Below are 22,151 nucleotides of genomic sequence, written 5' to 3' on the forward strand. Positions count from 1 at the left end.
GCAGGTGCAACCCCAAACACACTCAGCCACCTCATCTTTGATTAAGGGGCCAAACATGTTCACTGGAAGGAAGATAGCCTCTCACAAATGATGCTGGAAAAACTGGCTTTCCATATGTCAAAACTAGATCCATGTCTATCACCATGCTTTAAACTAAAGTCAAAATATATCAACAATCTAAATATTAATAAACACTAAATTTACTGAAAGAGAAAATGGTAGAAGTCTTGAAGACATAGGTGTAGGCAGAGATACCATGAACAAAATCCAGACTTCAAGGGAAATATTGCAGAGAATCAATAAATGGGATCTCCCTATTAAAAAGCTTTTGCACAGCAAAAGAAATCATGAACAGAGTGAAAAGACAACCCATAGAGTGGGACAAATTATAGCTAGTTGTCCATCGAAGGACATCTATCTAGAACATGCAAAGAATGGAAAATCAGATCCACCAAATTCAAGGGCCCAATCCAAAAATGGGCATCTGAGATGAATATACACTTCTCAGATGAAGAAATACAAATAACAAATAAATACACAAAAGTTCAACATCACTGGTCATTAGAGAAATGCAAATCAAAACAACACTGAGATTCTGTTTCCCCCAGAAATAATGGCTATCATCAAAAAATCAACCAATAAATGCTGACAGGGCTGTGGTGGGAGTGTAGGCTGGTGGGACCCTTCTCCACTGTTGGTGGGAGTGTAGACTGGTGCAACCACTGTGGAAATCAGTGTGGAGATTCCTTATAAAACTGGGACTAAAGGTCCCATTCAAACGAGCTATTCCCCCTTCTGGGTATTTTCCCAGAAGAATTAAAACCATCATACCACAGCAATATATGTGCACCCATGTTTACAGCAGCGCGATTTGTAATAGCTAAATCTTGGAAACAACCCAAATGCTCATCAACTGAAGAATGGATAAAAAAGATGTGGTTGTTTTATATCATGCAGTACTACTATACCATAAAGAAGGATAAGCAGGGACTTATACAGGTAAATGGATGCAATTCAAGAACACACTCATAAGTGAAATAAATCAGGCCCACATGTGTAAACATCATAGTGTCTCACTAGTGTGAAAAGATAAATAAGTAAGATCCAGAATGTAGAATAGATGGTGTGAATTGGGAAGAAACTGTTCAAAAGAAAAGACAAACTCTGATGGGGAAAGGGAAAAGGAAAAAAGGGGGGAATGTATTTATACACAAGATAGCTAAGATAGTTGTACAGCGAGTTTCTCTTAGTTCATTGAAAAGAAAGATTTGTGCTGATATTGTTTGCACAGGATAGCATGCCTATGCCTTGTACTCTGAGTAACTACTATGAAGACAACAATACACAATGTATTAATTATCGTAACTCTCCTACTAACCTGTTTTGAAACTCTATTCTATTGTTATTTTTATTTTTTTCTCTTTAAAATAAAAAAATAGAACTCAAAAAGTACTAAACATAAAGGGAAAACTTGTAGTTTTGTTATTTGAAAAGCATCATTAAGGGGTTGGGGATTTAGCTCAGCGGCACAGCACCTGCCTGGCAAACACAAGGTCCTAAGTTCAATTCCTGGTACAGGAAAAAAAAAAAAAAGCACCATTAAGAAAACAAAAAGGCCAGTCACAAAGTGGAAAAACATATTTGTAATGCCCATAACCCACAAATGATTCACATCCAGAATATAGAAAGAATTCCTACAACTCAATAAGAAAAAAAAGACATTTAAAAATGAGCGGAAAACTTGAACAAGAACTTCTCAAAAGAAAATCTCTAAAGAGTTACTAAGCAAATGAAAAGTTTCTCAATACAATTCTGTCTTGGTTACTTTTCTCTCATTGCTGAGACAAAAAACACAATGCCCAAAATGAAGGAAGGAAAGGTTTATTTAGCTCACAGTTTGTGGAGGTTTCAGTCCATACTTGGCTGGCTCCCGGGCAGAGTGGCACATGGCAGAGGGCAACTGTTCACGGCAGTGGAAGATAGCAAAAGCAACAAGAGCAAAAGGGAGGAGCAGGAGCAAGTCCCTTTCCCTCCCTTACACTGTATGCAAACTACTCGCCCCAAAGCAGGTGTAGCACTCACACCCATAATCCCAGCATTGGACCATGGATCAATCATAAACTCTAAAAGCCTGTCCCATGAATGCATGTGGCTTTGGGGGGACATCCAGACACAAACCATAACATATTAATGATCAGGGAAATGCAGTTAAAAACACTGCACAACCATACGAATGGCAAAGATGTTTAATAACTGATGATATCAGTGTTGTTAAGGATATGAATAACTGGAACTCTCATTTGCTGCTTACAGATAAGAGTACAAACGGGGACAGACAGTTGACAGTACCCACTGAAACTACATGGCCTCCCTTCCTCTGACCCACTAGTTTAGTTCCGAGGACAGAAGCACCAGAAATAAGTGTACACATATGCACCTGAAGTCATGCAGGCGCATGTTTACAGAAGATTTATTCATAATAGCCAAAAACAGAATACAACCCAAATATCCATCACTGGCAAAATAGGGAAATTACGTTATTTGTATTTTGGAATACTTCTCAGCATTGAAAAGTAACAAACTACAGCTTTGCAAAACAGCATGAATAACTGAAAAAATGGTGACATAAGAAAAAAGCAAAACATTATGTTGAGATTGATTCTGTTTTTTGAAATACAAAACCTTGTACAACTGATTTCTTTTTTTTTTTTTTTTCCAGTACTGGGAATCGAACTCACAACCTCCTGCTTGCCAGGCAGGCGCTGTGCCACTGAGCTAAATCCCCAGCCCCCATACAACTGATTTCTGAAGATGGAAACCTGAATTTCCCATACTGTTGAGGAAGAAGCTTCTAAAATAATGGTAATGTCCTGTATTTTAATCCAGTAGTAAACAAATATGGTTTTCAATTCACTGTCACACTAATATCTGTGTATTTATTAATATGTTATGCTTCATGCTTTAAATTTACAAAATAAAATGCACACCTATTGTATTTCAATTTCTATTTTCTTTTTTTTTTTTTCAATTTCTATTTTCTTAATGTTAACTTCAAATTTTTAACTCATATATTTGACTAAAACATTTAAAGTTAATCAATACTTTAATAATCTTCTTAAATAATTTAGAACAATTTTTGCATAGTGCTGAGGTTCAAACCCAAGGTACCATGTACCCTATGCAAGCACTCAACCTGACCGACACCTCCAGCTCCTAGAACACTTTAATCCTATTTTCCATTTATTGTTTTATAGCAGTTTCACTATGTTGTGAAGAATTACTATGTTCCCCCTCAAAAAATTCATTTTGGGGTTTTTTGTTTTTTCGGTTGTTTTTTTTTGTTTTGTTTTGTTTTGTTTTTTGGTACCAGGAATCAAACTCAGGACCTCACACTTGCCAGGCAGGCACCTTGCCTCTGAGCTACATCCCCAGCTCTCCTTTTGTTTATTGTACAGTTCTTTCATAGTCCTTATTTATTGATATTTAACCACATGTTTGTTAATTTCTTTATTTTTATTGGACTTTATATCTTACATGTTTTCTTCTAAGTTTATTTTCATTTTTTGTGAAATATATCATGGACCATGGGAAGGTTTATGCATACTTGTTTTGCATTATTTCTGTAAAGCACACCAGAAATCACACTACACTGGGGTCAATTTATATTTGTATTTTTATTCTTTGAAAGAAGCTTTTCTATACTCTGTGAATAGTGCACATTTGAATTCTAATCCCACATATGGGACTTTCATTTTCTAATGTGAATTTATTTTTTTCATAACCTGCCAAAGGAAAATATCATTATGATCTATCTGGACTAGTTGGTACAGTTCTTCTATTACTCATTTTGAGAGAAAGAGAGAGTGAGAGAGAGAGAGAGACAGAGAGAGAGAGTTCCAGGATCCCAAATTTTTTGAGAGTCTTGGTTCCAGCTCTGTACTCTGCAAATTTTTTCTCTCTCTCATCTCCATATGGAGGTGAAAACCAGTCTTTGACCGCTAAGATATCCCAGGGTCATATATAACTAGCAGATGATCACAGCATTTTCATACAAACCTATACTTGTGTGTTTTAGGTTTCCATTTTATTTATAAGCATTTTAAAATATTTTCCAGCATACTAAAATTTTTATAAAAGATAGGTAAGCATGTCTAGTATTTTCCTTTTTTCATTTTTTTTATTTTAAAGAGAAAAAACTAACAAAGCAATAACAATGAAGACAAAAACAAAAACAACACAGAAACAACAAAAATTATACATGACCTCAAAACAAAATGATAAGAATTAACAGTGGTTGCTACACTACATACTGTTATCTTCAGTGAAGTTGCTCAGTCCACCAGATATAAGAATGCAACATTAATCAAACAAAGACAATAACAAGTAATAAAAAAAACATTGCAAATGATACAGATCACCATACAGCCTACTATTTTCTAATCCCAGAAATCCTGTCTTTTCTCAGATACAATATTTGTATTATGTTGAGGATTTTTTAATGAAATAAAAATACTTAGAATTCTTTTAAAACCAGAAAACAATTCAAAGTAACTAAATCTATAAAAGAAACTTATTTCTAAGAGTGAATCCATGCTCTGTGCCCCTGCATTGCCCCAGGTCTGCAGCGCCAGTAGGAGCACCAGTAGGAGGAGAGTGAGTTCCCTCCCTGCACTCCCTCCATTGTCTGGAGCAATGGTTCTGGCAAGAAGGTGAAGGTAGTGCCAGCAGAAAGAGTAGAAGCCTGTGCCCTGCACATCTTCAGTTGTTCCAGGTCGGCAGTGACAGTGGGAGGAGAGTCGGCAGCACCAGCAGGAGGAGACCCCAGCACTTTGGTGCTGGCAAGAGAAGACATCTGGAGGAAAAGACAGCTCCTAGGAAAGCCTCAACATCAGTGATTAAGGCTATTTAATGTTAGAAAGCTAAAAGCACCAACGCAGAAAACAAAATAAAGTAGAAAATAGGAAATGACAAGACAAAGAAGCAAAATTCAATCCCAAACATCCAGCCCACCCAGGACAAGTCCAGAGCACAAAGAGTTAAAGGAAATCAGAAGACAACAAATGGAACTCTCTGAAATGATGGCAGCAGAAGTGAAAAAACAAAAAGAGGCCACAGAAAAAATAACCTCTAAGGTGCAAAAAGAAATGACTATCAAGGGCTGGGGATTTAGCTCAGTGGCACAGCACCTGTCTGGCAAGTGCAAATTGTGAGTTCAATTCTTGGTACCAGAAATAAACAAAAAACAAACAAACAAAAAAAAAAAAAAGAAGCCTCAAAAAGAAATGACTATCAAAATAAAAGACACTAAAATAAACACAGATAAACAAATAGAGAAAAAGGAAAATTATGGAAACCATGAATGGAAAACATACACAAGAAATGGAGCCAATGAAGCAGATCCAAACAGAAATACAGGAGATTAGAAACTCCACTGAAAGTACCTACAGCAGATTGAATGAAGGGGAAGATAGAATATCAGATCCAGAAGACATGAACACAACTAGCGACCAGGAAAACAAAGGTATCTGAAAAGTCACAAAAAAACATGAAAGGGGCTGGGGATTTAGCTCAGAGGCACAGCGCCTGCCTGGCAAGCACAAGGTTGTGAGTTCGGTTCCTGGTACTGGAAAAAACAAAGAGAAGAAACTGTGAAAAATCAATCCATCAGATACAGGATGAAGCAAAGAAGAACAACGTAAGACTGCTTGGAATCAGTGAGAAAGCTAGAGACAGCACAAAAGCCATTGAAACCTCTTCACAGAAATAACGGCAGAGCCAGGCATGGTGGCACATGTGTGTAATCCCAGCACTTGGGAGGCTGAGGCAGGAGGATCATTGCAAGTCTGAGGCTAGCCTGGGCAACAAAGTGAGTTCAAGACTAGCCTGAACTTCATAGGGAAACCCTGCCTCAAAAAAAAGAAAAAAGCAAGAATGGCAGAAAACTTCCCAAATATGAATAAAGAATTTGACATATAAATAAATGAAGCATACAGAACTCCAAATAGCCATGACTAAAATAAATCCACACCAAGGCATGGTGAAAAATAGTTCAGCATCACTGGTCATTGGAGATATACAAATTAAAACAACACTGAGAGGGGCTGGGGATTTAGCTCAGCGGCAAAAGCGCCTGCCTGGCAGTCGCAAGGTCGTGAGTTCGGTTCCCGGTACCAGAGAAAAACCAAAAAAAAAAAAAAAAAAAACCAACACTGAGAGTCCATCTCACCCAGGAATAATGGCTATCATCAAGAAATCAACCAATAACAAATGCTGGCAGAGCTATGGTGGGAGTGTAGACTGGTGGGACCATGGTAGACTGGTGGGACCCTTCTCCACTGGTGGTGGGAGTGTAGAGTGGTACAACCACTGTGGAAATCAGTGTGGAGATTCCTCAAAAAACTGGGATTGGATGTCCCATTCAACCCAGCTATTCCCCTTCTGGGAACCTTCCCAGAAGACTTAAAATCATCATACCACAGTGATATATGTGCACTCATGTTTATAGCAGCACAATTTGTAATAGTTAAACACTGGAAACATCCCAGATGTCCATCAACTGAAGAATGGATAAAAAAAGTTGTGGTTTTTTTTATATAATGGAGCACTACTTAGCCATAAAAAAGGATAAAATGGAGTTTTTTATAGGTGAATGGATACAACTTGAGACCATACTCATAAGTGCAATAAATCAGACCCATATGTGTAAACATCATGTTGTCTCACTAGTATGACAAAATGAATGAGTAAATAAGATCCAAAATGTACAACAGATACTGAAAATTGGGAACAAATTGTTCAAAAGAAAAGACAAACTGTGATGGGTAAATGAAGAAAGGAAAAAGGAGAAAATATATGTACATAGAAGACAGCTAAATGTTATACAGCTCATTTCTCTTAGTTCATTAAAAGGAAAGTCTTGTGGTAATATTGCATAGACAAGATAGCATACACACATCTTCTACTCTGAATTACTACTAGGAAGACAACAATACGCAGTGGATCAACTATTGTTACTGCCCTAATAACTTGTACACACAAGACAGCTGGGACAATTGTACTACTAATTTCTAGTGGTTTATTGGAAGGAACAGCTAATGTTAATTGTTTGATCAATCTTGCGTTCTTATATCTGGTAATCTGAGCAACTTCGTTGAAGATAACAATATATACTATAACAACCATTGTTTATTTCCTATCATCTTATTTTGAAATTCTGTATCATTTTTATTGTTTTTGAGTTGTTGTGTTTTTGTCCTTGCTGTTGTTATTTTGGGTTTTTTTTCTCTTTAAAATAAAAAAAAACATTTCTTGAAGTAACAGAAAAATATGGAGACAATATGAACTTAGATGCAGTTTAATCACCACTCCACTGTTTCTCTTACAGAACTGTGTGTTTTGTTACTGGTGCTTATTCTGATTGTGTCATTTGCTCTTACCCACTTGTCCCCTGGCTAATTTTCTTGTGAAGGAAGATGCTTCCTGCAGTACACATTCTTGGTCACTGTTGGGAGGTAGAAACCCACATTCACTAATAAAAATATTGAGCTTCTTGGGGTAACTATTTTTTTTTTCTTTTTTCGTTTTTCTCCAGTACCAGAAACCGAACTCATGACCTTGCGCTTGCCAGGCAGGCACTTTGCCCCTGAGCTAAATCCCCAGCCCTATATTGAGCTTCTTGGTGTTTGGACCACCTCAGAATCAATCCCCAGTCAGTGAGGTATAAACTCTAAGTGGCTGAAGCTTGAGTTACCTAAACCAACATTCAAACAAAAGAGACAGTCTTACCCTGACTAGGTTAATTCCACTCCTGGGGCTCGCCTAACCCCCACAGCACCTACACAGAGCAGGAGCAGGGGCTCAGGGAATGTTAGAGAGATGAGTATAACATCCACTTCCAGTTACAGCCCCATCCTTTGCTTATTCACATTTGAACCCAAGAATAGAACTCTCCATGAATAGATGCTAAGGTTTATGAAATTATCTTTTCTTATTCATCACCAGACTTAAGGATTATAGCTATTATCCTGTCTTTGAATATCCAATCATTTTTTCCTTTCCCTTTATATAAATAATTACATTTCTCAGTTTTAATCTAGTTTTCTATTATTATATCAAACACATCTAGTTTTCTATTACTATATCAACACAGAAGACCTTATCAGACTGTTAGGAAATTTAGGATACATTTGCAGTCACATAGGTATAAAAAGTAAACTGTATGATCATGTTCATTTGATGTGTTGGGGGAGAGCTTGGAGGGACTGTCAAAACTGTAGGCCATCACTCTTCAAAACATTTGAAATTGAAGCTTAAAATAGTAACTTAAATAACGGTCTGAAAAGACATCACCTGTATTAGAATTATTCAAACAGAGGAAAAGCTAGTTTCAAACAAAAGCCACAAATTAAAAGTCATGAAGTTAGAGTGAATAAACAACACAGACACTGGTCTGCAGCGTGGCCGCCTGTCACGTGGGCTCCTCTACGCACTGTGCCGCAAGAGGACTCCCGGCAGGGACTGAGTCACCTGTGTACTCACTCGATGGTGAGGAAGGAGCTCCTCAGCGTGGACGAGTTCACCAGCCAGTAGGGAAATTTAGAGACAAACATTCTGCACTGCAGCATTTTTTCTGAAGTGAAGTTTTCTAGTACACTAATCTTCCATAATCTATGGTGTGCAGATGGCTGTATCATGTTTTGCTCACAGAGCACAAATCAGACTTCAGTACTTACCTCTAAGAGCCGGATTCTTTACTTCTCTATGTGAAGTGTTTCATGAATTTTACAGAAAATGATACTCCAATGTAAATGGTTTTGGTTAAAATTGTCATTTAATATGCCATAATTAATACAGAAGTAGAAAAAATACACTGGCCTTTCATGGTGGGCAATATTTATATTTTTTAAAGTCTTGGGTATTTCTGGCTAAAACAATATGTGAAACAGTTTCATAATTTAAGATTTCAGGTAGAAAAAATATTGGTTGAAATAAATCAAAATAGCCGTGTGAAACATCTGTATACATGCGTGTCTTCAGGAATCAGTTACTGTGTAAATGCACTGCACACATAGGCCAGCAGACCTTCTACTGTCGTGATCTCGCAATCAATAATGACCCTTCGTCTTGGGAGATCTGGACAATAGAATCCCCTTCAAAAAATTTCACTACTAAGTTTTCCTTGGAGGAAATCAATAAGTCACTTCCTATGTATCTTCTCTTCCATAACAGCAAGAGCAGGAAACAAAATAAGCCTATTAATGTGCAAAGGATGTGCTTTACTCCTAAGTGCTGCTAGTCCAGAGAGAAGTCACTGCTGTTTCAGAAGTTTCAGGTGGTTTAACATTTTGTTGCCCTCTGCTCTGTAGTAAATTATATTCTTTCATGTAAAGCTTTCACCAATTAGCCAAGGTGAACACAAACACAACTCACTTGTTTAGTGTAAAGATAAAGAGCAAATACCTGAAAGTCAGATTGCCTGATTCAAATCCACCTCCAACACTGTTCTGTCACTTATATTATTTGCCTTAGTATATTTGTCTGAGTGTAATATATATGGGAATAACAATAATACCTTTCTCTTAGGTTCATTATTGCAAAAAATGATTTAAGCTAAAACAGGGGTAGGGGATAGGGGCTGGGATTTAGCTCAGTGGCACAGCACTTGCCTGGCAAGTGCAAGGTCATGAGTTCGACTCCTGGTACCGGAAATAAATAAATAAATAAATAAAATAAAACAGGGCTAGGGATATAGCTCAGTAGCACAGTGCCTGCCTGGCAAGCACAAGGTCCTGAATTCAATTCCCAGTACAAAAAAAAAAAAAAAACTACTAAAGAGAAAAGATTTATTATGGCCAGGTGTGATGGCCCACACCTGTAATCCCAGCAATTGGGAGGCTGAGGCAGGAGGATTGCTGTAAGTTCAAGACCAGCCTAGACTACAAAACGAGCTCAAAGCCAACCTGAACTGCATAGCAAGACCCTGTCTCAAAAAAAAGACAAAACAAAAAACAAAAAAACAAATTGTCTACAGTCATAACACCCTGAACTCACCTGGTTAGTATTTGGCTGGGGGACCACCTGGGAATACCGGATGCTGTAGGCTTGGGCTGGGGATACAGTTCAGTGGCACAGTGCCTGCCTGGCAAGCACAAGGTCCTGAGTTCAATTCCCAGTACCAAAAAAAATAAAAATAAAAAACAAAAAATTAGGGCCAGGGGTATAGCTCAGTAGCACAAGCACCTGCCTGACAAGTACAAGGTCCTGAGTTCAATTCCTGATACCAAAAAAAAAAAAAAGCTAAAACAGCTGTTCAAAAATTCTCAGGTTTATTTGGTAAATAGAAGGCCAGTTAACCCTTATGAGAAAGTCTGAATATAAACATTACATATCACAGAGCTCAAAACACAAATGGAGCTGGGTGTGGTGACGCATGCCTGTAATCAGAAGGCTGAGGCAGCAGGATAGCTGTGAGTTCAAGGTCAGCCTAGGCTACAAAGTGAGGTCAAGGCCACCCAGGACTGTACAATAAGACCCTGTCTCAAAAAAAAAAGGAGAAGATAGCTTCAAAGGAATTATGCAATGGACACAAAGACTCTCCTTTTATTTCTTCAACAGATATCAAGTTAGACTCTATTTCCTTGAATAAGAGTAAGTGCAAGTCTCTGAAGAGCATGGACATATCAAAAGAGAACGCCGAACGACGCAGTGAGCATATTTTACTCACTGTCACTGCCTGTTTAACACCATCCCACGGGCGATTCAACACGCAGAAGAAATGTGACATTGCTCCCCCTTGGCAAAGTCTATGATCAAAATAAAGAGGCAAGAACAGCAAGTACGTACTGCACATATGAACACAGCTGTCATGAGCTGTGTGCAGAAACCATCAATGTCATGAAGAGAGAGATCAAAGCGGGCAAAGTCATCTGCGGAGTCTCACTTAGGAGGTAAGACGTGAGCCTGAACCCTGGACAATGAATAGGACTCAGGAGTGAAAGGTGGGAACTCCACATGAGGGAACTGACGCACACAAGGCCAGGATTATAACCGGACACAGCAGAGCACGGCTTGTCACGACAGAGGTTAGATACAAGCAAGAAGCCAAAGTTAGAACTAGAAGGAGGAGCGGCTGTGAATACAGAGGACGCACTGAATATGGCTTGAGGTACAAGTAGGACCTAGTGAAGATACCAGCAAGAGGCAGTTCATCTAGAAGGTACGATAGGAACAGGTATGTCATAAGTTGAAACACGGGCCACCAAATCTGCCTGTCAGGTCATTTAAATATTATCGTCCCCTCCAAAACGCATGTGTTGGAAATTTAATCACCAATATAAGAATGTTGCAAGTTGAGGCCTAATGAGAAGTGTCTGGGTTGATGAATTAATTCCACGATCAGAAGAGCACGTGGGTGGGTTTGCGTCCTTCTGCCCCGTGCCATGTGAGACACGGTGCTCCTTCCCTCTGAGGAAGCGACACTCAAGGCACCATCTCGGAAGCAGAGAAACCAGGTTCTCCTCTGCCAGCACTTTGATCTTGGACTTTCCAGCCTCCAGAACTGTGGGGATAAAGGTCATTTCGTTACAATTTATGCAGTGTGTGACATCTCTATCGTAACAGTGTAAAGACGACTAAACCAATTTTCCATGTGTGTATGGAACCTACACACATACTGCCACACATAGCAAAAAGAACTTCGCAAACAGGGGATCTTGAACTGGGAAGATTATCCTGGTTTACCCAGGTGGGCCCAATGTAATCACAGGAGTTCTCATAGGAGGAAAGCAACAGGCTCACAGTCAGAGAACAAGCCAGAGAAAGGAAGCAAGGGTCAAAGCGATGCGGAGCCACGGGCCAAGGAATCCCAGCAGCCTCAAGAGCGGGGCATAGCGAGGACCGTGCTCTCCGCTAGAGGGTCTGCAAGGTACGAGCGCTGTTGACAGACGGATTTCAGCCCTGTGAGACACATTTTGGATTTGTGACCTCCAGAACTGTGATTAATATATCCGTGTTGTCTTAAGCCACTGCATTGGCAATAATTTGTTACAGCCAAAGTAGTAAAGTAATACAGGGCAGGTGTGGGGAAAGCCTGGACTCAGAAAAGTTCATCACATGGGGTTTCTTCCCTAGGTCATGCAGAGAGGGTCTATTCACAGAGTTCTGACAGACTTGTCCTATAGAACATACACAGTTATTTGTACTTTCTCTCTCAAGCACTGCTTTAAACACTTAGCCAAGGGCCAGGGATCTAGCTCAGAGGCACAAGCACCTGCCTGGCAAGCACAAGATCCTGAGTTCAATTCCTGGTACCAAAAAAAAGATTTAGCCAGACAATTCTATTTCTAACTGCTGTCTAAGTTTACTTCCTACCAGTAAATCCAAAATCCTGATTAGAACCAGCGAAGAGTTCATACACACTTAGAATACAAAATCTTGTTTATGTAAACGTGCTTCAAGAAGTTGCAGGGGTTTTTAGAGATTTAAAGAAGAGTACTACTGAGAGGAAATCACGTATAAAGTCTGTAATCATACAAGAAACTTGAAACATGTGACCTAAGAACTTGAATCCAAAATTACAAAATAAGAGGGTTTAATCTGTCTCTCTAGACGCTCTACCATAGTCTACGAGACATCAAAATTTTAGTTTCACAAAACTAAAAAAATGAAACAGATGTTCATAGCTGATCCCAAAACTTCAGGAAGATATAGACTCGTATCACACATAAAATGTGAGCACGTTTGCAAATACCTTTATATCTGATATATCAGACAATAGGGCTTATTTTCACAGTGAGCACAGAAACTCTCTCTCTCTCTCTCTCTCTCTCTCTCTCTCTCTCTCTCTCTCTCTCTCTCTCTCTCATCCACAGCTTCAGGAAAACTGAGAAACATTTTGGTTACAGCCCCTAGACCGGTAGTCTGACTTGTCAATTTTAATTTGCAATCGGACTTTAGTGGCACAAATAGCACACCAAATCTCTTCTCCCATTTGTCCCTCACCCTGCCAAGCAGGAGGCCCAAATCCAAATTTTTGGTGAGTGAGAACATGCAGCACCCTGCATAGGACCCCGGAACATACTGGTGTAATAACAGGACCTGTTATTTGAAGGCAAGAGCCTTATTATCTAGAACAGAACAAGCAGCTAACCTCACTGACCCTCACTCTGTGACATAATAGACTGTGGTCACGCATCAGGCTCTGGGTCCAAACCAGTGCCGCTCAGAGGATGTTTCCTGTTGCGGAGCCGCAACGACGTCACACGCAACAGCAAACTGATCCGCCCTCTACGTATGCCACGCCTACTCTCCGAACACATCTGATATTAAATTGACTACATGAGCTCCGACCTGCAAAATAACTTGTCACAGTGCTTGGAACAGAAAGATGCTCATAAATAATGAAATATTGAACTGAATAATGACAATGGTGACGAGTACCAGCACAGAGGCAGAAGGTTGTGACTGGGCCTTGAATAAATTAGACTTTTTACAACTCGGAAGCAAGCAACAAGCACGGCGGGTAACTTTCAGGATAGCTATGGGCCCTGGAATCCAGCTGAGCTCTTTCCTAATTTAATTAGATGCCCTAAGACTATGACAATGTTATCAGTATTGTCCCACACCTGGGGTGCTGGTCCAGAGGAAACTTCTAACTCAACACTCAGAGACTGCAGGAAATGGAAGCTATACTTTGTAATCTGTTTCCCATTCACCACACCCCAGTGTGTGATAAACAGAGAGATGCACAGTCCAGAGCCTCCTTTAAAGAGCTTGCTCTTGAAGAGCAGTCAGAGGACTACTGCCAACTACCGCGTCTTTCGGAGCCTGCCTAGGCTTCTGAAAGCTGCCTCTGCGTAGGTAGCGCTTACCCAGTGATCAGCAAGGTGAGAGTGCAGAGGGTGGACAGTCGTGGCCCAACACAGATTGACTGTGACGGCAACTGGCCTTGAGTTGGCCCGAGATTGATCAGGTGCGCATCGCAGTGCAGCCTTCCTCTCTGCTCGCGACTGCTTCCCTCCTCAGGTCACTGGTGCATTTTCGCACCTCACCGATGCCAGAGGCGTGCGTGCAGTAGTAGTGTGACAGCGAGTGGTCTCTGAGTGAGAGTTCTTTTTTTCCACAGGACCTGCTTCAACTACTAAGCCATTAAAACACAATGCAACACTCCAGTGCCTAGGGTTAATTAATAGACTGCATCTGGACAGAGTATGCGTATATCCAGGACAGCAGTTTCTTACTCAAAGCCAATTCTTGGTGCGTTGGCCCTTAACGACACCAGACTGCATCTGGAAGCAGGCTAATTACAAAGCTGCGCGTCTCTACTCAGGGGAGAGGACTCCAATGTCCACAAGCAAAGAGGAATCAAAAGCCAGCTCAGGGTGGAGTTTCTGTCGAGGGGGCCAGGGAAACGGCAGCAATCTGCCTACCTCTCCCAGCCACAATACAAAGCCATCCACAGCGGGAGGGGGACCGAGGAATGTTGCTTTTTCTGACAGTGCGGGAGAAGGACATGGCATTTGTTTGGATTTTCTTTTTACTCTGAACATAAAGCCCTGGAATAAACATCTGGAAGCCTGTCCACTGTAAACTGTTTGGGTTTCTTTTTCCTCTGTTTCACAAGGCCATGGTGATAGTACGCCCTTGGAATTCCTCCTTTCCTCTGCTTCCTTTCTACTGACAGTTCATAAAGGATGGGCCACACCGTGGGTGAAAGCTAAGCAATGATTTCTGAAGCTGCCGAGGGAATTGAGGCCCCGTACACCTCAGGGCAGACACCAGAGAGAGCACGCTTCTGAGCTGCGGTGGCTTCAATTCCTGGGGCTGCACTCAAATCCCCACGTGGTCCTTTACGACCTGAGCTAATAACTTGGGAAATCTTGGGAGAAATACTCAATAACCAGATGCAGAAACTGTGTAATGGGCTTTTCCTGCTTATGTATTAATCTAAATAATAAAAGGGCTGTCATGTATAGGTTTTATACAAAGTACCAAATTTCCTTTGTGCACTTTATATTCATATTTCTGCTTAACCTTTCCCCCAACCATTGCATGGTAGACGTTATTGCCTCTGCTTTATAAGTAAGAAAATTTAGGTTCACAATCTTTCAATAAATGTATGTATGACCCAGCTAAAGACACAGAGGCAGACTTAGAACTCTGACCTGGCTAGCCTCAGCACCAACATTCTTAACCGCTGTTTGCTACTGTGTCCTTACTTTATTCCTATACAAAAAGGAACTATTACATTTTAATTAGAATGATTCAGTAGGAAAGATTTAATTCCTGTATTAACTAAAGAAAGTGTTCTTTGTAGTTCCTGCGGATCCATGACCTTGCTCGACATCCGGGGCTTTGAGTCACCTTGACATGTTTATGCCATTAGTAATCACTACCAAAAAAATTATACAGCAAGCATCAAGAAGAGCAATTAGACGTTGCAGTATTTCCTTAAGAAGGTGTCCCTCTCTTCTGAAGACTGATCTATAGCAACCAGATTTGTTAAGAGACTTGAAAGCAGAAGGTACCTGTTCCCGTCTAGAACCTACAGAACCAGAAATGCCCCAGTGAGCTCTCTGGGGCCTTCCATGAAAGACCCGGTGCAGGACAGTGATGGCGAACCTATGGCACGCATGTTCTTTCTTTTTCTTTTATGACAAAAGATGTTGATGTAGGAGCTGCTTTTTCTAAACTAAAGCGTCAGTACTCAGGTGTAGCTACAGTGTCGGCTCTTTGTGGTAAATCAGTGGTTTGAGGTTGTGGTGTGGGCTCTCGGCTCTGAAAGGCTCACCATCACCGGTTCAGGAGAAGTAGAACAGAAATGGCTAAGCAGCCAGAGCTGAGAACACCAGAGTGAAATGTCTGGATGTTTCCCCTATTTCAAGAGAGGGTCGGCAGTACCAGGAGACTCGGATGCAGAGGCCTTGGGTTTCATCATCAGAAAATGTGGGTGTCATGTGCAAGGACAAATTACCCATGAGAAGGTCCAGTTTGTCTCACTAGATGTCTGCAAAGCGACAGCCAAGGGCCAGCCTCCAGCTCACCACCCCCTCTCACTGCTCTCCCACTGCACTTCTGGCAGGTGGGGCTGGGGATGTAGCTCAGTGGCACATGTACCTGCCTGGCAAGCACAAGGTCCTGAGTTCGATTCCCAGTACCAAAAACAAGTGGTGAATATTTGTTTGGGGCCAGGGATACAGCTCAGTGGCACAAGCACCTGCCTGGCAAGCATAGGTCCTGAGTTCTATTCCCAGTACCAAAAAACAAACCATTCTGGCAGGTGGCAGTGGGACAGTCCAGATTATGTTGACTCAAGTTTCCGGCAATGCAACGTGAGAAAATTCTGAGTTAGGTGATGTTCGGTTTCTGCCATCTAATAGAACAGAAGCTCAAACTAGGAATTAAACTTAAATTCAATTATGGGGAAAATAATATTTTCTTATACAACTCAGTTTGTAACCTAAGAAAAAATACACATCTGCTCTAAATGATAACACACTAAAGTATAACTATACACTGTAGGGATGTAATATCTGTCGTCTTTACTTCTAATGAAAAGGTTTAGACACAAAAGCTGAACCAATACAATGATGAGCTGCTGTTCCAGTAATTATCAAGATATTGTCAGTCTTGTCTCTTCTCCTCCACACACTCCCCCACTCCGCCACACACACTTGCCTTCCTGTGCAGTATTTTATAATAAATTTTGGCACCATATAATTTCATGCAAAAAAAAAAAAAACTAATGTATGTGTCTTTAGTAGATGAAGAATTTTTAACATTACCAAGATGCGATGATCCCACCTAATCAAATAAACAATAATTCCAAAATACAATATTTAGTTCCTGATCAAATGTCTCACAAACACGCTTTTTTTGTTTTTGTTGTTGTTTTTCTCCGGTACCGGGAATCGAACTCACGACCTTGCACTTGCCAGGCAGGTGTTGTGCCGCTGAGCTAAGTCCCCAGCCCCCAAACATGCTTTCAAAGCTGATTTGTTCGCAGCACACTGCAAACAAGGTCCACAGACGCATCTAGACAGTGGGCCTCTGAGTCCGTCGTCCTGCGGACCACCCGCCCTCTCCAGCCGCGACCGTGAACTCCTAACGCACTCGTAGTCGTACCTGTGCGCTGTCGCGGAGCACCACACCCACAAGTCCACAAGTGCTGTAAGTGTGGACGCGAGTTGGGCTTTTAGCGCCGCAGCAAAGAAATCTTTGCAAAGGGGTCTGGCTCCCTCTAGTGCTCTTGGATTGCAAGTGCCTCTAATTCGCAAGCCAGTTTAGAAACAGAGAAACAACCCTGATCTATGTCAGGGTCCCACGCTGTCCGCCCGCTTAGCGGCGCGCGCCTTACACGGCACTGTGGTTGTTTCTAATGAAAGATAAACTGTGATTGTTTCTAACATTCACCGTGCCAGGCACGGAGTCAGAGGGTGAATGCTTCGGTGCCCGCGCGATCCCTCATCCTACCGCACAGGATGTCGTGTTCTGTCGCTCTAAGTAACATCATCACCATTTATAGAATGCGTTGCTGCCGTTTACAAGCTGCCCCTGTTGCTCTAATATCTCCTTTTATTTCGAACTGCTCTATTTCACTTTAGTCATTAGCATACTTGGGTTAGACTCAGAGGAGTAGACAGGGTTTCTCTAAAAGCAATTAATTGTCCTATTGGTGTTTTTTACATGACATGGAATTTTTAAAACAGAAGAGAGACAAGAAAAGAGAAAAACATACACAAGGCCTTAGGCCTAGGCCTTACTCCCAGGTAGCAGGAGGAGGGGAAGAAATGTTACAAATAATTGACTTATACTGAAATCACGTACTTTAAAATAGTAAGTGATCATATGAAGTGTTACAACTGATATAAAACAGAGAAAGCAAGACTCATATAATCAAGGAAGACTTGTCCCCCCTGAATAATTTCCGTTTGTCTTAGAATACGGATGTGCATGTCTGTTCTGCGATGTTAAATTTCAGACACACTTTGGTATACGCATATCTAAAAATTATCATTGCTGCACGAAAAAAAATAGAAAAAACTCATTCTTGAAAGAAGAAAAGCGGAATTAGAGCCCAGAAAAGAGAGGCACGGTGCAAAGTGACCCCGTCTCTTGAACGCGGGATGGACACACCCAAAGTCCTTACACGGGAATCTCAGGGCAGCAAGAACACAACTCCTCACGACCGCTCTCATGCACACAGAAGAAGTCTTCTCAACTGTGACCAAAAATGCCAAGTTCAGGAGAACCTGGCCACCTTTGAGTTTTTCACTAAAAGCTAAGGCTCAACAACAAAATCCAATACAGATTTAACTGAACATGTTCCCACTCTCCAGCCCAGCACAAACCTGAGCTGACTGCGGGCACTGCTGATTTACCCATCACTGGCCGGGGAGCCCTGAGGTTTCATCTAGGACTGACACCAGCAGGACTCCCTGGCCTTCGTGTCTGCATCACTGTGATCGGTTACAACGGGACAGCTTAGATCTTGGCCAGTGCACCAAGGTCCAGTTGTTTTATTTTTGCAATTACGCACTGGAGGATGAGAGCAAGAAAACAGATAACCCCATTACGAATCATTCTGAGGCCAGAGCGCGGTTTTCTCCACATCTGACCCAAAAGAGGGCACAGGACTAGGGCTGGTAGAGTCTTAACATGGGCAAAGGTGAGTCACACCGTTTCACTGCCACCTCCAGACTGTCCCTGCACCTCACAGCACGCTCCCACCGCCCGCCTCAGCTCAGGGTACAGCAGAAGCAAGTGCTCGCCCAGGGGAGGACACGAGGGACGGGATGACCCCTGGGAACCAGAGGGGCCCGGTCCCGCCACAAGTTCTTAGGGAAGAACTGCTGCTAACTCATCCTCACAAACAGTTTGGGTCCCTTAAGGGAAATAGCTGTGTGTACAGCTGACTGTTGATATTCATGTTCCGTAAAGTGAGAACACTGAATTGCCGAACCTTAACTCCTAGGAGAAGTAAAGGGTCAGGTTCTTAGAAGCCTCTGGTGTCAGGGTCGGGGATATAGCTCAGTGGCACAAGCGCCTGCCCGGCAAGCACAAGGTCCTGAGTTTGATTCCTGGTACCAAAATAAAAAAAGAAGCCTCTGGTCTCATTTTCAGAAATGAATCAATGCATACCTTTGTTTTATGGGTTTCTATTTAAAGATGCTTTTTTTAATATGCTTTAGTTCCCACTCCAGGACACTCCTTGCCAGGTTCCCACAGCCTGGCCTGCTCCAATCCGATTTCCACAAAGTTATAATTTAACTACGTAAAAAAGGAACATCCTTTCAAGGTGCGCCTCTCTAAAAATGAGAAAATCTGGGGGGAGAAAGCCTGAACCAGGTCCCAAGGACACTTAAACAAGAACAAATACCTCATCCCTTCTAATCTCACAGCTAGTCAGTTCCGCTTCAACCCGAAACAAACTCAAATCCAAGCTGAAGATGCTTTGTTTCCCTTTGTCAACAACACCATTCTGCCCACTAGAGCCATGATGGGTCAACTGCACTGAGGACAGAACAAAGAAGACAGTGTTTCAATACAGTGGTACAGTGATGAACCGGTGGGACTTCCGCGAAGACGGCAGAGCGGAGAGCAGCGGAGAAAGAGCTTCTCTGAGATTTGGTGTTCAAACACCGGAATACAGCACCATGAGGAAGAGAAGGAGGGAGGCGGGTCCCTGGGATCCAGGACAGATCTGAAGTGAAAATTGAAGTCGTTCATTACATCAGAATCAGTATCACAAATCAGACCTACCTCCTCCACTGCTGAATTTCATAAAGAATAAAGTGGAGACATATTCTGCACCTATTGCTTTGGCCGGCACTGCTGGAAACGCATCCACTGCAGGACAGTCTTCACACACTTACGCGTGCTATGTATTGTTTTCTACTGATTAAAACACTTACTATATCAAGCATTAATGACAGGTACATTGCTTACGGACCTTGTGAATCCCTCGGTGGCCTCTTAGAACTGACAATCACCAGCGACTGCAGGAGACGGACTCAGAAACTCTTCATAATTACCAAATTAAATCACAAGGTATTTTGTCTCACTGTGAAACCTAGTCCAGATACAGGTAAATGGAGAGGGCCGCTCCAACAAGTCCAGGGACGATGCCTCGTACCCTTGGGCCAGGAACAATTACTGCTTGACAAGAATAAAAGAGGTAGCCGGGCATGGTGGCACATGTCTGTAATCCCAGCTTTCTGGAGGCTGAGGCAGGAGGATCCTTCTGAGTTTGAGACCAGCCTGGGCTACAAAGTGAGCTCAAAACCAACCTGAGCTGCATAGCCAGACTGTCTCAAAAAGACCAAAAAAAAAGAATAAAAGAATAAAAGAGGTAGTCTTGACAGAATTTCCTACACTGGGAAAATAGTGCAAGTGGGAAATGCAGACACACTCCACTAGGGGGATAAGAAACTAGTATCTCCATTCTTATGTTGAGGAGGAGAAAGACTAGATAGCACAGAAAAGACAGAAATTCCTGGACCGGTGGACACACATGTGTTAGGGTGCTTGTTAGCACAAGGCCCTGAATTATATCATAAAAACTGTGCCTATATTTCAAAAGTGTTTGTGGGACGCTCACTACAGGCCAGGTGCCCTGTTATGAGCTAGGAATGAGTAAGATAGGAAAACCCCACCCTCAAGAGAAAGCGGTTTGGGAGAGTCCGGGAGGCTCACGCCCGACACCATCTGGAGGGCGGAGGCCGCAGGCAGGCGCTGAACGAAAGCCAGCTCTCTGCGTCTCCTAGGGCAGCCACATAAACTGTCACAAACTTGCGGCTTAAAAGCAGCAGAACTTGTTCTCTCGCAGTTTGGAAACCCTAAGTCCACCCAGTCGGGGAGTCAGCAGCGACGCCTCCTTCCCTGGCTCCTGCAGTCCGGGGGCTCCCAGCAGCCGCTGCTGTGCCCCGCTTTGGAGCTGGTCGCTCGGCTCCTGCCTGTCGCCCTGCGCAGCCTGCTGTAACTGCGCTGCTCGCTGCTCCGGGTCCGCAAACCCCGGATCAAGTCCCCGGCAGCGGGCAGCTAGCCGGGCTGGTGGCACACGCCTGTAAGCCCAGCACTCAGGAGGCTGAGGCAGGAGGATCGTTGCGAGTTCGAGACCAGCCTGGGCTACAAAGTGAGCTCAAGGCCAGCCTGAACTGCTAGTGAGACCATGTCTCAAAAAGATTAAAAAAAGAAAAAAAAAAAAAAGTCCCGGGCAGCCTTGCTCTGCGGTGGCCCCTGGGTGCCTGAAGCACAGAGGAATAAACCGAAAATTATTCTCAAGCTGTAATTTCGCAGACGGTCTGCCCCGCCGAGTTCGCACCTGCTTGGCTCGTCCTTCTCTTTCCCTCTTGGAGAGCAGGAATTTTGCAGACTGACTTGTGCGTGAGCCTCCCTCACCTGGGAAGTGGATGACTCCCTGGACGTCAGGATTCCTTAGAGATGGTGCCCGGGCTGGGGCGGAAAGAGCGTGTGTGGCACGGGACAAGGCCGTGAATTGTGGACTCGGGAAAAGGGTGTCACGGGGCAAAGGTCTGCGGGCTCCCACCGCCCCTGCCCTGAGCTCTGATCCCCAACGTGGCGGTGTTTGCAGGCGGGGCCTCAGGGAGGAAAGCCCGTGCTTGGGGTAGGCCCTCCACGCCAGCACGGCCCTTCTAAGAGGGAGACGCAGGGAGCATTCTCCTCGCCTTTCCTTTCTCCCGCTCGCTCCAGCAGCAGGCCGAGCTCCAGGCCCGACCCTGGCGGAGCCCTCCTCCGGACTTCGGCCTCCAGAGCCGCGATAAATAACCATCTGCAGCTTAAGTCGCCCGGTGGGGTGCTTGGAATAGCCCGAACGAAAGAAAAAACATTAGTCAATTTTTGCTTTTGTTGCTTATGTTTTTGGTGTCAAAAACACACTGCGTAAGGCAATGGGAATAGAATTATTTACACATTTTAGTTTTAGGTGTCTTGGAAAACTAAAAGCAAACAGGTTTGTCTTGTGCTTTTCTACTGACACACAGTTCAAATAATCATAATCACATCTGTTTACTTTCCAGTAGATCTTTCAAAAGCCCACTGTAACAGCCAGGCGTGGTGGCACACGCCTGTAATCCCAGCATTCGGGAGGCTGAGGCAGGAGGATCGTTACAAGTTCGAGACCAACCTGGGCTACA

The 22,151-nt window shown here is 42.7% G+C and overlaps 1 protein-coding gene across 1 annotated transcript; it reads right to left on the reverse strand.

The window, feature by feature from the left end:
- Positions 1-10,520: 10,520 nt before the first annotated feature.
- LOC106149229 lies at positions 10,521-22,131 on the reverse strand. Its single transcript, XM_013517493.1, has 2 exons — positions 21,320-22,131; positions 10,521-11,557 (listed from the first exon to the last, which is right to left on the reverse strand). Exons 1-2 carry the CDS (start codon positions 21,785-21,787, stop codon positions 11,321-11,323), a joined length of 705 nt encoding a protein of 234 aa, XP_013372947.1. The 5' UTR covers positions 21,788-22,131; the 3' UTR covers positions 10,521-11,320.
- Between the last annotated feature and the right edge of the window lie 20 nt (positions 22,132-22,151).

This window comes from Chinchilla lanigera, unplaced genomic scaffold (genome assembly GCF_000276665.1).
Source record: "Chinchilla lanigera isolate Chin_1 unplaced genomic scaffold, ChiLan1.0 scaffold00039, whole genome shotgun sequence".
In the NCBI taxonomy this organism is placed as follows: Eukaryota; Metazoa; Chordata; class Mammalia; order Rodentia; family Chinchillidae; genus Chinchilla; species Chinchilla lanigera.